The following is a 14340-nucleotide window of genomic DNA, read 5'->3' as shown; positions in this document are numbered from 1 at the left end:
TTCGATATTCAACCTGCTAAGAGAAGGGTCCTTCACATGAAACATGATTTGCTAGGCCTAGGCAGACTAAGATGTGGTACCACACAATAAAATGTCTTCTACCATTTACTGAGAGGAGCATACAGACAAGGAGAAGATGGAGTTGGACCATAATAGAATTCAGATAAATGTAGTAGTATACTTGCAATTCTACACAATGAACCAAGAATGAAGATTTCCAAATCTAATACGGAGTAATATTTAACAAATTAATACTTTGAATTAACGCAGCATGGGCCCTTATAGATTAAGTGAAGTGAACAATAGAAGACATTGCTATTCAGCGGTCTGATTCTCAATTTGTAACCTGTTGCTAAACAAAAGTCATCACTAAGGACCACAATACCCCATAACATGTTAAGCAATATAGCTCCAGATGACAATGGAGAAATTCCAGAAAAAGTAATGCTACTGTGGGCCCTTATAGATAAAGTAGCCCAGCTCTATAACGTTAGAAAATGGAAGTTAGTTCACACTAAAATAAACTGCCAGATTTTCAAGGCATACAGAGTGTGACTTGAAATTCCCCAAAATATGTGCAAAGTTGGGGCATTCCGAGAATCGAACTCGGGACCTCTCGCACCCAAAGCGAGAATCATACCACTAGACCAAATGCCCACTCTTTTGATTGGTCCAGGGTTTTTTAATCCTAATACAGAATTAAATCATACTATACGAATGATTCTTCTGTCATCGTTGTTAACTAGCATAATAGCATCATATATAAAAATGTAATTCTACATTATCAAGGCAAAAAGACCAATCATCCAAGCAAGCTAAGAAAACAAAAGAGGTGACCCATAAAACAAAACCATACTTTGAGAAACGAGTCACCATCCTCAACAAGACACCAAGACAGTTCTTCAAAAAGGCCTTCTTTTGTATATAGCTGACACCTAGCTTAAAACCTTATTAACTATTCCTAAAAATCATTAAGACAGAAAAAGCAGTTTATGGGGAACTGAAGAGCCCATAATACATCGAGAAAGATGAAAAACTATCTTACAATAATAGAAAGGAGTAGAGTTCCCTAATACGCGAGTATTAGACCTCTCTATTATAATTTGCCTTTTAAAATACGCGGTACACATGGAAATAAGAGCATAATGTATCACTGAAAGGAGTTCCATATCAATGAATGACTATGAAGATAATGGTAAAGCCACAGTTTACTCATCAAGAAATTAAGAAATCTCTTGTTTGGTACATGTTCTTTATAATTCTTGTTAAGATAGACTTGTATTAGACAGCAGCAATGCAGCTAATCTTAGCAAAATCATGTGCACGTTAAAAAAAGATAATGCATGCAAAATAATAGTTTCAGGCATCTAGTCTCAATAAACTGCAGCAAAGGGACAAGAAGCATCTCTTTTTTCACATAATTGTCGTTATTTCCAAGCTCTTAGGTCAATGCTAAACCATTTGATCCATTTGATGATGATGATAGAAACCCAATGATCCCTTATTTAACATTAAGATAAGACTGCAATTCAAGATTACCAGCAATTGATAAGGGTGGGGAAATTAGATTGATACCTGATTTATCTCAAAGCCAACGTTCCAGATTACTATCTAAGAGTCATAATGATATGTAGTTTAAGCCCCATCAATATTTTGTGGCCTATGTCAATTACTTACCACAAAACCACTGCTGATTACTCATTCTCAACTCTGAACAAGCAATTAACATGAGAAAGATAGAGACATTACCAGCAAAAGTCCCTAATGTCAGTTTAATGGAGAGGTGAAGAATATATAAGCATAACATGCCATAGAACATAAACCTTGGATAACTTTCTATGGAGAAGACCATAAACAAGTAGTCAAGTACTATTAGATGCAGGCTTACAGCAGTAATACGTAACAAGAACAGGCAAAATTTGAGACATTCATGGTAAATGCAGAACACAAATTGATAAAAAACAGAAAAGAACAATTGAGCATCTAGCTATGATGAATCCAAATGTTCAACATCCTAGGAACAAGTAACAGTTTACAAAACAAAAAGTGTGGTCAAAGGTCGTGCAAGTAGACATTATGGTGCCAAAGCACATATAGAGGTGTATCTTTGTTAGACGAAATCAAGAACCAGATCTTTCCGATTAAATGGCTAAACCTGGCAGCACGATGTTTAAGGAAGCACAAGACATGGCAGATAAGAAAATGGAACTAACCAAAAGAATATATATATATATAGGGAGTCCTGAAAAAAGGGCAAAGTGAAAGTGGTGATTAGCATCATTGTTTCCTTTCAGGCTTTCAGCATTAACATAAACTGCATTGCTTAATTATATTTTGCAATTCAAGAGGAATCAACTAACAGAGAAAGTTAATGACGGATCAATTTGGACATCACTGTTCAATCTTGGCATAGGTATATAATTTTCCAATAATGGACTACGAGTAATTCAATTCAATTACTGTTTCTCTGATCATCAGAAAACAGGAAAACCCAGGTAAGTCTGCTAAAACATCATGTGACTTGATTTAACAGATTGGCAGACTAAATGGCACAAAATGAGACGTAAAACAAAATTGGCTCAAAACAGATTTGCAAAGAATGACAAAATATAGAATCTTTCTCAAGTGAACCAACCAACTAGCAATAGTTAATTTGTAATACACAACACTCAAATAATAACCATTAGCCGTAAAGAAACCACACACATTATGCAAGCCATTGAAATTTCAAAAGAAGGGACAACATCATTTATTTTAGCATGCTGATGGGCTTCACAGAAACAGATGTAGTATTTCATTATACAAGATTGAAGTTCCTGAACACATAGACCAAATTGCAAAGCAAGAATGTAAATTCCGCATCTATTGATTTAACGAGACACAACCAGACAATATAACTCTAACTGTCTCAAACTCAACTCAACAGACAAGTGTAAATTTACCTATCAAAGGTGTTGCTACTGAACAAACCACATATACCTTTACATGCTCTAGAGACATAATTCCTCACGAGCAAATAACAATGGCTATAAAAGCTCCTACAGCAGCATAAATATGCATAATTTTACACACAAATAAGTATAACGCTGAAGTACTATACTCTGTATTATTCAAATTTGAAAGAAGCAATTAGTGTAAGATATTACAACAAACTCAATACAACAGGCAAGTATAAATTACTGTAACAATCAAAGATGTCTTCACTGGATAGAACCGTATAAACCCTTACGTGCTCTAGAGACGTAATTCATCACAACGAGCACATAACAACAGCTATAAAAGCTTCCACGGCTTATTTACAGCATAATTATGCATAATTTTACACAAAAATAATACAATGCCGAAGACTATGTACTACAATTATTATTCAATTTCAGAAGAAGCAATTAGGGCAAGAAATTACAACAACTTAACCAATTATCTCAATTGTATTAATCATCTAATCACTATCTATTGAAGCTTGATATAGCATAATTACACAAATTAAAATTAACACCAAATGATTAACAAAAACCTAAATGTTCCACTGCAAAATAAACAAACATATACAAACAAAATTGAAATTATATTCAATGAATCAAAATTCCTAACAAAATCCAGATGAAATTCTCAAAACGTTATCCAATGAAACCACAATTTATGTAATCATAATCAAAGCCAATTTTTCAAATTTAACCTAAAATTGGAAATAATTGCAATGCATAAATCAATATAATAATAATTCGTGAAAAGTAACAAGACTAGCAACGCAATTGAGTAGTTAAGAGTATGAAAACCGATAATTCGTCGCCGAAATTAGGGAGAATGATGGCCTTTGATGGAGACGGTGAGAAACCCAGATTCTATCTTCGCATCAGTTCGACATTATAGTGGCGCGCAATTGAGTTCGAAAGGGTACCGCTAGTAAAATAAATACTCATAACTTTATCAAAAATAAATAATAAATACTCGTAACTATTTATTTATTTTTTTAACACTGAGAAATCTATTTTTACAACATTTCACCTTAATCTTTCAAAATCCCAATACTCAAATCTTATGCACTTGGTAATATGATACCATAAAAAAGTATGTTGCTTAATTCATCTTCAAACACATTTTAAAAGCACTCCCTTGCCAAATCTAGTATAATGATGTATTTTGAGTAAAAGTAAGTCATACTACGTGTAAAATTGTTAGATTCCATAAATTTATTCACAAAAAAACACAAAATGAAAACATTTCATGACACCGCCTAGATATGAATTCTCTATAGTGATATAGTCTATGTTTTTAGTGTTGCGTTGACATACAAACTATCACCCTTCAATTAGGGATGTCAATGAGGCGGGGCGAGGCGGATGTTGGTCTTCCCATCCCCATCCTAATCTAAAATTTTCATCCCCATCCCCGCCCCGGCGGGTACAATTTCAAAACCATCCCCACCCCAACCCCCACTTGGATATCCACCCCCACCTAATCCCCACTAAGACCCGCCTAATCCCTGTCTCCCAAATACACAATCATTCATAATTAATAAAGATTGCAAAAAGAAAAAAATTATTGTTCATATTACACATTTTTTTTGTTTATAATATAAGTATATTACAAAGTATTATATTTACTTTTTTATTTTACATAAATTTTTTTATAAAATAGTATAAAAATATATAATTTTGTTTTTAAAAATATATGGATGTGGGGATGGGGCGGGTACGAAGTGGGATAGGTGGGGATGGGGCGGATACGAAGTGGGGCGGGTACAACCTAAAATCCAACCCCGCCCCATCACCCATAGCGAGTATGGTTTTTATCCCCATCCTCGCCCCATCACCTGCCAAACCAAGACCCATCCCCGCCCCGTTGGGCGGGGATAGGTCGGGTCTCCTATTTGACCCGCCCCACTGACGTCCCTACCTTCAATCTCAACCATGCTTAATCATGTCTTTGATTGAATCACTAGCTAACCCTATAGATGTATAACAATGGCTTTGTCTTCCATTATATCAATTTCTGAAACTAATTTGACTTCACGTAATAGAATATCATTACACGATCCATTTGCACTTTTTGCTTGGTACAACAAAAGAGTTCTTACTAGCCTGTGTGGCTATACCTTGTGAGCATGTGGACAAAAATTGACCTTGTACGTACCTTAACTTGTACAATTGTTATACAATGAATTTCCCATTATTAAGTCGAGTTCTCATTTGTGAGCAAAATTAGGTACTCCGTACTCTATTTGCCTACCTATTTTTTATTTTTTATTCGTACCTTTTTATTGCACAGTCCCTCTATCCTTAATACTTTGCTCCATGTTCATATATTGTTTTTTTTTAAAGTTTTAGTTAAGTGGAATTGATGAAAGAAAAAAGTAGTGGGATATAGAGTAATTTTGTGAGAGTGAAGTTGTCAATCTTGTGATCCTATATACATTTATGATATAGAGCAATTTTTTATAGATACTCTTTTATGAAAAATAAGGCAAATGTGCACAAAAAAAAAAGAAAAAAAAAGGGGCAAACAATTAGAGACAATGAGAGTACGTTATTTTGAGCTAAGCATCTCTAATTCTCTAAGCTCACCCAACAACCCAACATGGCACATGGACATATGAGTTTTTGAATAAGGGTGTTAAAAAGTTAAACTTGTTAAGCTCGAGCCAAGTCTGCTCTCAAAGTATCCAGTCTGCTGACTAGGATTTGATTGTCTAGTGAGAGTGACTATGGCTCTATTCACTTTACCTTTAAAAAAACATAATATTCAATAATCAATTCAGTAAAAATAATTTTTTTTTTTAAAGACAGCAAAAATAATTTCAGTTAAGCAAAAATAATTTCACTTAAGTAAAAATAATTTCAATTCGATAAATATAATTTCAGTTCAGCATAGCCGGTTCGATAGGATAGTTTTTCTTATACAATAACCCAAAAAAAAAAAAAAAAAATTAAGATTAGAGTTTACTTTCTTTCAAAAAAAAAAAAAAAAAAGATTAGAGAAGGGTTTTGTTTTAAAAAAAAAGGTGAAGAAGGGTATAGGGTTTAAGATAGGTGAAATTCAGTAAATCAGCCGAATTGAAGCTTGAAGCTCCTCTTGAAGAAGTTCGTCAATGGAGTCAGTGCTAGGGTTACGAGAGACGAATTATAACCTCGACGAAAATCACAAATTAGTTCCATGGTTAAATTGGGAAGAATGGGATTTCGTCAGATTCTCTCTCTTCTCCTCTTCTTCCGATTCCATTGCCAAAGCTCTTCGTAGAGTATGAAAAACCCTAATTCCTCTCTTATCAATTTCAAATTATTAACATTTATTGTTTCCAATTTCTGCATAAATTGATTTAATTGTGTTTTTTCGGGAGGAGCAGATAGCGGCTTGGCGATGCAGAGGATGTTTACCAGTTGTGATTGAGGTTACGGCTTCGATTGTCGAAATTCAGCAAAAAGATCCTTATTTTAGGTGATTATATGTGTCTTATTTTGAAATTTGGTTTGATTTCCATTGTATAACTAGTTGTGTTCATTTGGGGAGCTCTAAATAAGCGAATGAGCAAAAACAATTGAGTGAGGTTGTATCGTGTGCGTGGTATAACCGGTTGTACTATGGGCGTGATGTTAAGTTTGTTAGGAGTTTTTAAATAGAAACTGGAAAGTGACATTGTAAATTGACAACAATTAGTTATTATTGCATTTGAATTTGTGATTATGTATCTTTGTGGTGGCTGTTTAATTAATTGCTCTTTGTTAATTGGATTGCAGTGAGGAGTTGAGTAATGGAGCTTCGGATTCAGAGGATATGCTGGCCATGCTTTATACCATGGCTATTATGAGGTGAGCTTGACAGGATGATTATTTGGAATTATATACTTTAGTGTCATTTTACATGTTTGTGATTGTTTGGCCTCTTGATTGATATTTGTTGAGAACACTTTTATGAGAAAATCTATGGAAAAGTAGAGTTGTGGAAAACTCTAGGACATTGTCACAAAAACTGAAAAACGGGTTTTCTCTTGCTTAGTTTCTCTATGTCATGAACAATAAAAAAAGAAAAGTGATCTATACAATTCTGCAGGGTTTGGTTCATTAAAGAGGAAATCGAAGTGCAAATCCTCAGTTAACTAACTATTAATTTCAAAAGTTATGCAGACGAAGGAAGTATAATTGCATATTCCCTATGCTTTCAAATAAAAGTCCTACTTGTCTTTTGCACACATTCTCATTTTTGTAGGAAGGTGAATACGAAAAGAAGACAGTGGGATTGGTTGATTATGAATGAATCTGAAAAAAATGGGGTTTGGTTGATTAAAGGTGAATATAATAAAGAAGGCATGATCTAAGGTGAACAATAAAGAAGACAATGGGTTATTTTTATTTAAAGACAAGATTTTTGGGTCAAATGGGACCTTAATTTGGGATGGAGGGACTTGGGAGTAGTAGGATACCAAATTTCCACTATTTTTACTCAAGTGTAAAACACAGGAAAACCAAGTAATTTACACAATCTTCATGGTTTGGTTTAAAAAGAGAATTAAGCACAATCATATAACCAAATACTAAATTTCTGCTGTTTCCAACTGTCTTGGCATATGTCTATGCTATTCGATGGTACATGGAATATTGGTATTCATGATTTTTGCTTTGGCTTATTTTTTTTAATCGTACTTGCAAACTGTTTGCAGTGGATATCCAGTGTAATGGTTGGCTTACCTACTTTACTTTGCTATTATAAGGCTTGTGAATGGAGTTATTGAGAAGACACGTAACAAAGCTGTGTCAATAGCTGATGCAGCTGTAGAAATTGGCATGCCACGCATGCTGGTCGATGTTCGTCATGGTAAGAATCCTGTGAGAAATGCAATTTGGCTATAGTTCATTATCACATTTCTTCTGGTGTCAAGTTAATATGTAATCTGTAGTAAGTATGCGATCACCCGTATGTTTTCTGACTTAATCTACCGAACTAATTATGGGTTGTCTTCTAGGCTAGACTGGTAGGTCATGCCCCATTGTTTGTTGGGCTTATGCTGTTTTTCTGTTTCTTGTAATGCCTATGAAATCTGACTGATAATAGTTGGTTTGTCCATATTATGTAGAGGGTTCACACCGGGAGCTTCCTTCCCTTCGGATACTTCGTTTAGCTTCTACTAAGGTATGGCCTTCTTTCTACCTATTGCATGCCTGAATGAGTAACTTATTATTTGAAAGCTTTAGATGCACTTTTCTTTGGTTTATTAATGATAAAAAAAACTAAAGCATTTACTAAGGATAACTTTGGCTGTACCCCGTGGAACTTATTTGTTCCTGGATCTGCATTTGTGTAGTGAGTTTCTGACCTCTTTGTGCTCATTGTTCAGCCTTCTGACATTTCAAAAGCTACATTACACTTCATAGTGTAGGATTCACATTTTATGGAAGCTTCTGTTAAAGCTTACAAGATAAAATAACCCAGCACATTATCATAGTTTTGATAAGCTGTCATTGTTATCAGATGCTTATTTATGATGTTTGGAGATGTGTTATAGCATAATCATTCTTTTATTTTTATATTTATATTGAGTAGGAGTTTTAATGTCTTGCCTGTATTAACATATCCAGGCACTCAATTGGTTGAAATCCTTCTATTGGGATTCTCAGAAGAATGCTATTCCATACCTGAGTGGGAAAAGTATTGATGTCAGGAAGGAAATCAGGTCCAAGTTACGGGATCTAGCAGTCATTTTGAAAGTCAAGCAGAGCTCTGGATCAAATTCTTCTCTAGTAAAGGGGAACCGTATGTCATCAACCTTGTAATCTTCTGGAAAATTCTTGTGTACCATTGCTCCACTTTTTTTTTTTTTTTTTTTTTTTTTTTTTTTTTTTGGTTTTGTATACTGTCAGGATTATTTATCATATTGTTGCCAACTTTGCATCTTGTGATTGCTGCATTGCCTTGTTTATCTAGATAACCTTGGTCTTATAGGACCAGAGGTGCTCACCATGTCTTTTCTTGAATCATAGCTTAGCTAGATCCACTTTAACTTTTTTGCCGGAACTTGGAGATTGTTACCATTGTCAGGTACGGGAGCGCTAAAGAACCTAGGCATACCTAGGGCCAGGGGAGAGGAACAGACTTATTAAGTTCAATAGTTTTGGGTTTTCTTACTGGGTCTTATATGGCATTTGAAAGGAAACATTTTTTATTTGCACTTTTGCAGACATGAAAGGTCAGGGTACTTCTTTTGGTTTAAGTTTCTGACTTTTAAGCTCTAATGGAGTTAATGACTGTATACTGGGGTTGTTTCTATCTGATTGTTGTGGTCTCTTTGATGTAATCCCATAGGCATGTCAATTATCAGAGTAAATGAGGGGGGAGGGTGCAAAAGTTAAAGTTGCAGACATTGCAGCTGATAGAAGCCTTACACAACTTCATAGTTAGCCATTGCTTCATTATTGTCAGACTGCATAGTTATGTACCTGGAGTAAGTTTTTTTCACTGATCTTTTGGTAGTATGGTTGACACTTGGGCATTTGTAGTTCATAGGAATTGACATGAAGATCGTGAATTACCAAGGGGAGGGTAGGTAAGCCACTTCCCATGTCCCATGGGAATTCTAACCTCTCGAGGATGCGCCACTTCCCCATTTCAACCATCTTATGCCAACCAAACAACATGTCATATATGCACTTAGGAACTCACAGTCCCCCCTCTATTTGCTTGCAACTAAACAAGCACATAGGATATACAGGTATTTTCTCTTGCAATTTAACTTACAGCTAATTAATTAGCTTTTTGCTGATCTGTACTAGTGAATAGTTCTTTTATGTGACATAATTGGCCTGCTGGTATATCTTACTTCCATCTTAGGTAATCTTCATGCCTCTATCTTCTCAAAACCATGAATACAGTCCTTTTAGTATGCCTCTTCTTGATCCTGTGTTTGGTATGCAATTTGTGTTGTTTTTTATTAGATATGGTATATGCTATATTTCTTCCTTTGAAGGAGCACATCTGCATTGCTGTATATGCTTTGTAATATGTCTCAATTTGCTTACATGCTTTTGTATAGCGGCTAGGGCTTGATATGGTATAGCCTCTCTTATATAGGTATTAAACATCGTGAACAAATGGTAGGTGCTTTTCATGGACGCAATAAATTTTTGTCCGTTGTGGCTAAGAAAGTCCAATCCTCTAAGTATGTAGGTAAGTTATTTTTAGATTGCTTTGTACTTGATGGAGCCCCTCACCTTTTTGTATATTTTGTTGCAATGACATGACAAAACAATGTTATGTATGTATGCAAGTATGTGATTCTGTGCTGTTGATGTTCTTTGATTCTCCCATCATCTAAAAATATCTGTCTGACTTCTATTGCACGCATTTTAATTTTCAATTTCGCCCCTGGCGAAATTCAGAACCCTCTACTGTTATTGTCATGTTTATTTTTATTTTTCTCACTGGTTTTTGCCGAATTGGAGATCAGAGACCATACATACCATCTAATGTCCCAACTTGTGTCACCTTTTTATGAATTTTATCAACTGTCAACAATTTTGTGTGTATTATAATTAATAAAATGAAATCATATCTTGTCACATATACGTTCTTAAATAGGTGATGTGCCAGAAACAAAATGGAAGAGAAATTCCCCAATTGCCCCCCCCCCCAAACACACTCATACGCAAATGCACGTTTAATTCCTAGGGTCTATTCATTTGTTTTGTAGTTGAACCCATATGACCCAAATTTTTCCTAAAATTCATCACACATGCTTTCCATCTATGAAATTCTTTTGCCAATGGTATATACACAATCTTATAACTTATTTGGTTGATTAATTCGCCTTTTTCAGTTAGAATTGGTACAGTTTTCCAATAGATATGTGGGATTTTGATTGCATATGTTAATTGCTTTAACAGTGATAAACTACTACACCCTAGCATAGTATGACACTTGTTTTCTTGATGTATCCAGGATCTAAGAAGCAGATAAAGAGGACTTTAAAAAGCCTTGTTAGATTATATTCTTTCTTTTCATCAGATGTGGTCGTGGTGTCGCTGGAGTTCTTACTTGATGCATCTAACTCAATAGACTTGGTGAAAGTTCCAGAAGAAATTCAGATTAAATTGAGCTTAGATGTTGCTGAGGCTGTATTTGATGAATGGAAACCTGTGATAAGTAAGGTCTCCAAAAAGGAACCAGAGCTACTACTGAGTCTCTTGAAAGCAGTTCTTGACATGATTGAGTCTCGAAAAATCATTAGAGATGATTTTGGTAATTACTAAGGGCTTGTTTGGCATCGTTTTTCGTTTTTAGTTTTCTGTTTTTTTTAAAAACCTAAAACGGGAAACAAGAAAAAAGTGTTTCCACTTTTCTATTGTCAGTTTTCAAAATTATCATGATTTTAATAAGTTTGACTAACTTTTAATTCATTATAGGACATATATTATATGATTTTGAAAAACAAAAAACCAGAAAACCACAGCAATGCCAAACGTACCCTAAGCCTTTCGTTTAATTTTGTTGTGTTGATTCTGATGTCCTTTTCTGTGTAGTGATATTAGAGATATCGGCAACATTTTTGGTTCTTTTAAAACCAAAGCTAGATTTATAACATTTTGTTGAGGGCCATTCCGATCCTTTTCAGCTGAAACATCCTTATTGCATTTAGCTTGACACTACCCTTCATTGCAATTATTTTTCTTTGCAGCAAGAGATTGTTTGACCACCTTTTTTTAATCTTGGTACTGCAATACTGTATTATTGTGATCTGTTGTCACATGCAAGTGTTTTTATACAACTATGTCTCTTTGTAATCAAGGTTATCTAGTAGATGGGATTAATTAGATGCCTTCTCTGTTGTTAGTACTCTTCTTTTCCTCTGATTTTTCCCCCTTTTTTCCAATCACAAGCCTACTGTCATTAATCCTATAAATTTTTTTTTAACCTTTGCTGGGTAGATCAATTTAAAAGCAGCCTTAGATAATTTAAGACTAAACAATTGTCTTTTTTTTTTTTTTTTTTTTTTTTTTTGGGGTTAATTTAACAATGAACTGGGCAACTTAGTTTCCCTCAGAAAAGACTGGGCAACTTAATTTTAGTATAATTCAGTGTATATCTGATAGTTATCTGTTGATTTAATACATTTTTAAGTTAGTCTTCCATAATTTTTTTATGGTTGTTTATCTAAACATCACTTTATGCATCTTTAGGCAGCGAACATTTCAGCCTACTGCAGTATGAGCCAGAGATGCATAGAATTGGAGTTCTATCTTCGCTATTTAAGTGGCTGGTGCTAGTTCTCAAAGGTCTTAAATTATTTCAACATGAAGCTCAAGAAAGCCTAACAGATGCTGTGGGTTGTCTTCCTAAGATAACGTTAATTGAGCTTGTGAGAAGATGCTTTCACATCGCAGATCCTGAAAACCGGGACCTTCTGGATTCAGCCATGCTGCTGGCAGAAATGGTTCGAGATGGCTATCTGAGTGAGAAGCTTGGCAAATTGTCATCCCTCACTAAACTTTATCCTAGACTTGCTGAAGATGGTGCTTCAGATGTGAACCCCAATGATCTTATACGTCAAGACAAGTATATTTATGAAGCTGCTGAGAAATTGGAATTGATTAAACGTTGTAAGATTAACAATGCAAGTATTCGAAGCACTCAAGATGACATTATGGAAGATTCAAATATTTGGGTCATTGCTAAATCATGGAAACCATGCCCTATAGGAATGTTGCCTCGTGATGTAGGTTCGTCGGGATGCCTACCTGTTCTTGACCATGCTGTTGATTGTGAAAATAAGGGGCCTTTGAACTCAACAGACACCGAGAAACATCTCGAATTAAGGAGTTGCAGTAAAAGGAAACCTAGCGGTGATATTGTGACGATAAATGACTCGAGCATGGAGAGAATAAGAGAGATACAGAATTCTGATTTCTGCAAGTCAGATAATTCAAATGCTATTGCAACATCTGATGGGATCAAAGGTCTACTTTTGATTGGTGGGGATTGGCAAAAAGTGGGATATCAAGAGCTGCAAGACATCAAATCTCGCATCAGCATTTTAGTGAATACGAGAATGAGTTGACAAACGGACTACTTGTATCCGAATTTTGTTGTAAGTTAATCGCATTAGCGTTTAGTTTTGGTTTTACGTTGGGTCATTTGCTACCACAGTTTTTTCCAATGATAATTTTTTTGTGGTTATGCATGCTCGTCTTCAAACTTACCTTAATTAACGGACTACTTCTGAAGGAATTATACCAGTTATTGCAGTTTATGAACAATCAGTATCTCTTGGCCAATGTCAAGTGACGTGGATCTTGAACGTGATAGCTGTAGTAATTGTCTGGTGGAAGAAGGCCGGCAGGGGCGACCTGAGAACACATGAGCAGCACAGGATAGCAACCTCCCCAAGAAACGTGAATCCAAATCACCCATATATTGGTGATCTGGTTTGGAAAGGTGCAGAATGCCTCATTCATGTGTTCTCATATCGCTCCTGTAGGACTTCGCCACCTGTTGCAAGTCATAACTCGAACTTCTTAATTTATCTTGTGATAGTGTGATTAAAAGTTGCTGGTGATTATAGCTGAGAATTTGGGTATTGATTTTATAGTGCAACTGGGAAATCTGGTACAGGGTACTCCATTAGTCCAGTACTCCAGTGTACTGCATGATATAATATGGTGGAGTACTAGTTTAGGGAGTTGTACAACATAGTCATCTTTCAGTTTGTACTGCTGCTGATAATATGGGAGTACTAGCTTTGAAAAGTTGTACTCATGTTACCTTTCAGTTTGTACTACTACTGTTGTTTTTGTAACTTGTACTTTGCTGACTTTGAAGTTGTACAGGCACTGTACTTCACATAAAAAAGGGGATTGTTGGTTTGTAAATGCCCTGCTTTCCCAAAATACCCCTCCACCTATATTTTGTAGAACAAACACAGACTCTACCTATTTGCTTCCATTGTATATTCGCATAGGTGCGGGGAAAGTGATATATACACCCGAGTGTACCGTACACCCATGAGTATTTTGTTCTCATTCTAGTGAGTTTTTTTTTTTTTTTTTTAATCATCAAATAAAGAGCAAAATCTAACATTGGGGTATTTGGATACATGTTGCACCCGGGTGTATATAATAAATTTTAGGCATGTGCCGTGTACCCCTTTTTACGCTCCAAACTAATGTGTGTCCCAGATGAGCCCGCGAGGTTGAATTGATGCGTGATATACTGATATGTAATCACATAAAAGTGTTTGGGAATTAAACTTAGCTACAAATAACATGATACAAGTGTGTGGCCCGAGCGATCTCCGGGTCATTACTATAATTATCATATTGCAATACTTAAATCTTTATATACGCAGTGCATCTTAAA

At 35.3% G+C, this 14340-nt stretch overlaps 1 protein-coding gene and 1 non-coding gene across 4 annotated transcripts; one reads left to right on the top strand and one right to left on the bottom strand.

The window, feature by feature from the left end:
* Positions 1 to 585: 585 nt before the first annotated feature.
* TRNAP-UGG lies at positions 586 to 657 on the bottom strand. Its single transcript has one exon. It is a non-coding gene; the product is annotated as a tRNA-Pro (tRNA).
* A 5313-nt stretch (positions 658 to 5970) lies between these two features.
* LOC110736312 lies at positions 5971 to 13247 on the top strand. 3 transcript variants are annotated; one of them, XM_021916511.1, is made up of 9 exons: positions 5971 to 6238; positions 6344 to 6435; positions 6735 to 6806; positions 7706 to 7809; positions 8069 to 8124; positions 8571 to 8745; positions 10087 to 10155; positions 10927 to 11226; positions 12165 to 13247. In XM_021916511.1, exons 1-9 carry the CDS (start codon positions 6089 to 6091, stop codon positions 13040 to 13042), a joined length of 1896 nt encoding a protein of 631 aa, XP_021772203.1. In that variant the 5' UTR covers positions 5971 to 6088; the 3' UTR covers positions 13043 to 13247. The 3 variants fall into 3 exon arrangements, with proteins under 3 accessions (XP_021772203.1, XP_021772204.1, XP_021772202.1); XM_021916510.1 differs by having other exon boundaries at positions 5972 to 6238; positions 10060 to 10155; XM_021916512.1 differs by lacking the exon at positions 10087 to 10155.
* Positions 13248 to 14340: the final 1093 nt, after the last annotated feature.

Source organism: Chenopodium quinoa, unplaced genomic scaffold (genome assembly GCF_001683475.1).
Source record: "Chenopodium quinoa cultivar QQ74 unplaced genomic scaffold, ASM168347v1, whole genome shotgun sequence".
Lineage (NCBI taxonomy): Eukaryota > Viridiplantae > Streptophyta > Magnoliopsida > Caryophyllales > Amaranthaceae > Chenopodium > Chenopodium quinoa.
Note: the sequence above shows the minus strand (reverse complement) of the source record. Positions and strands in the feature narration are given on the sequence as shown.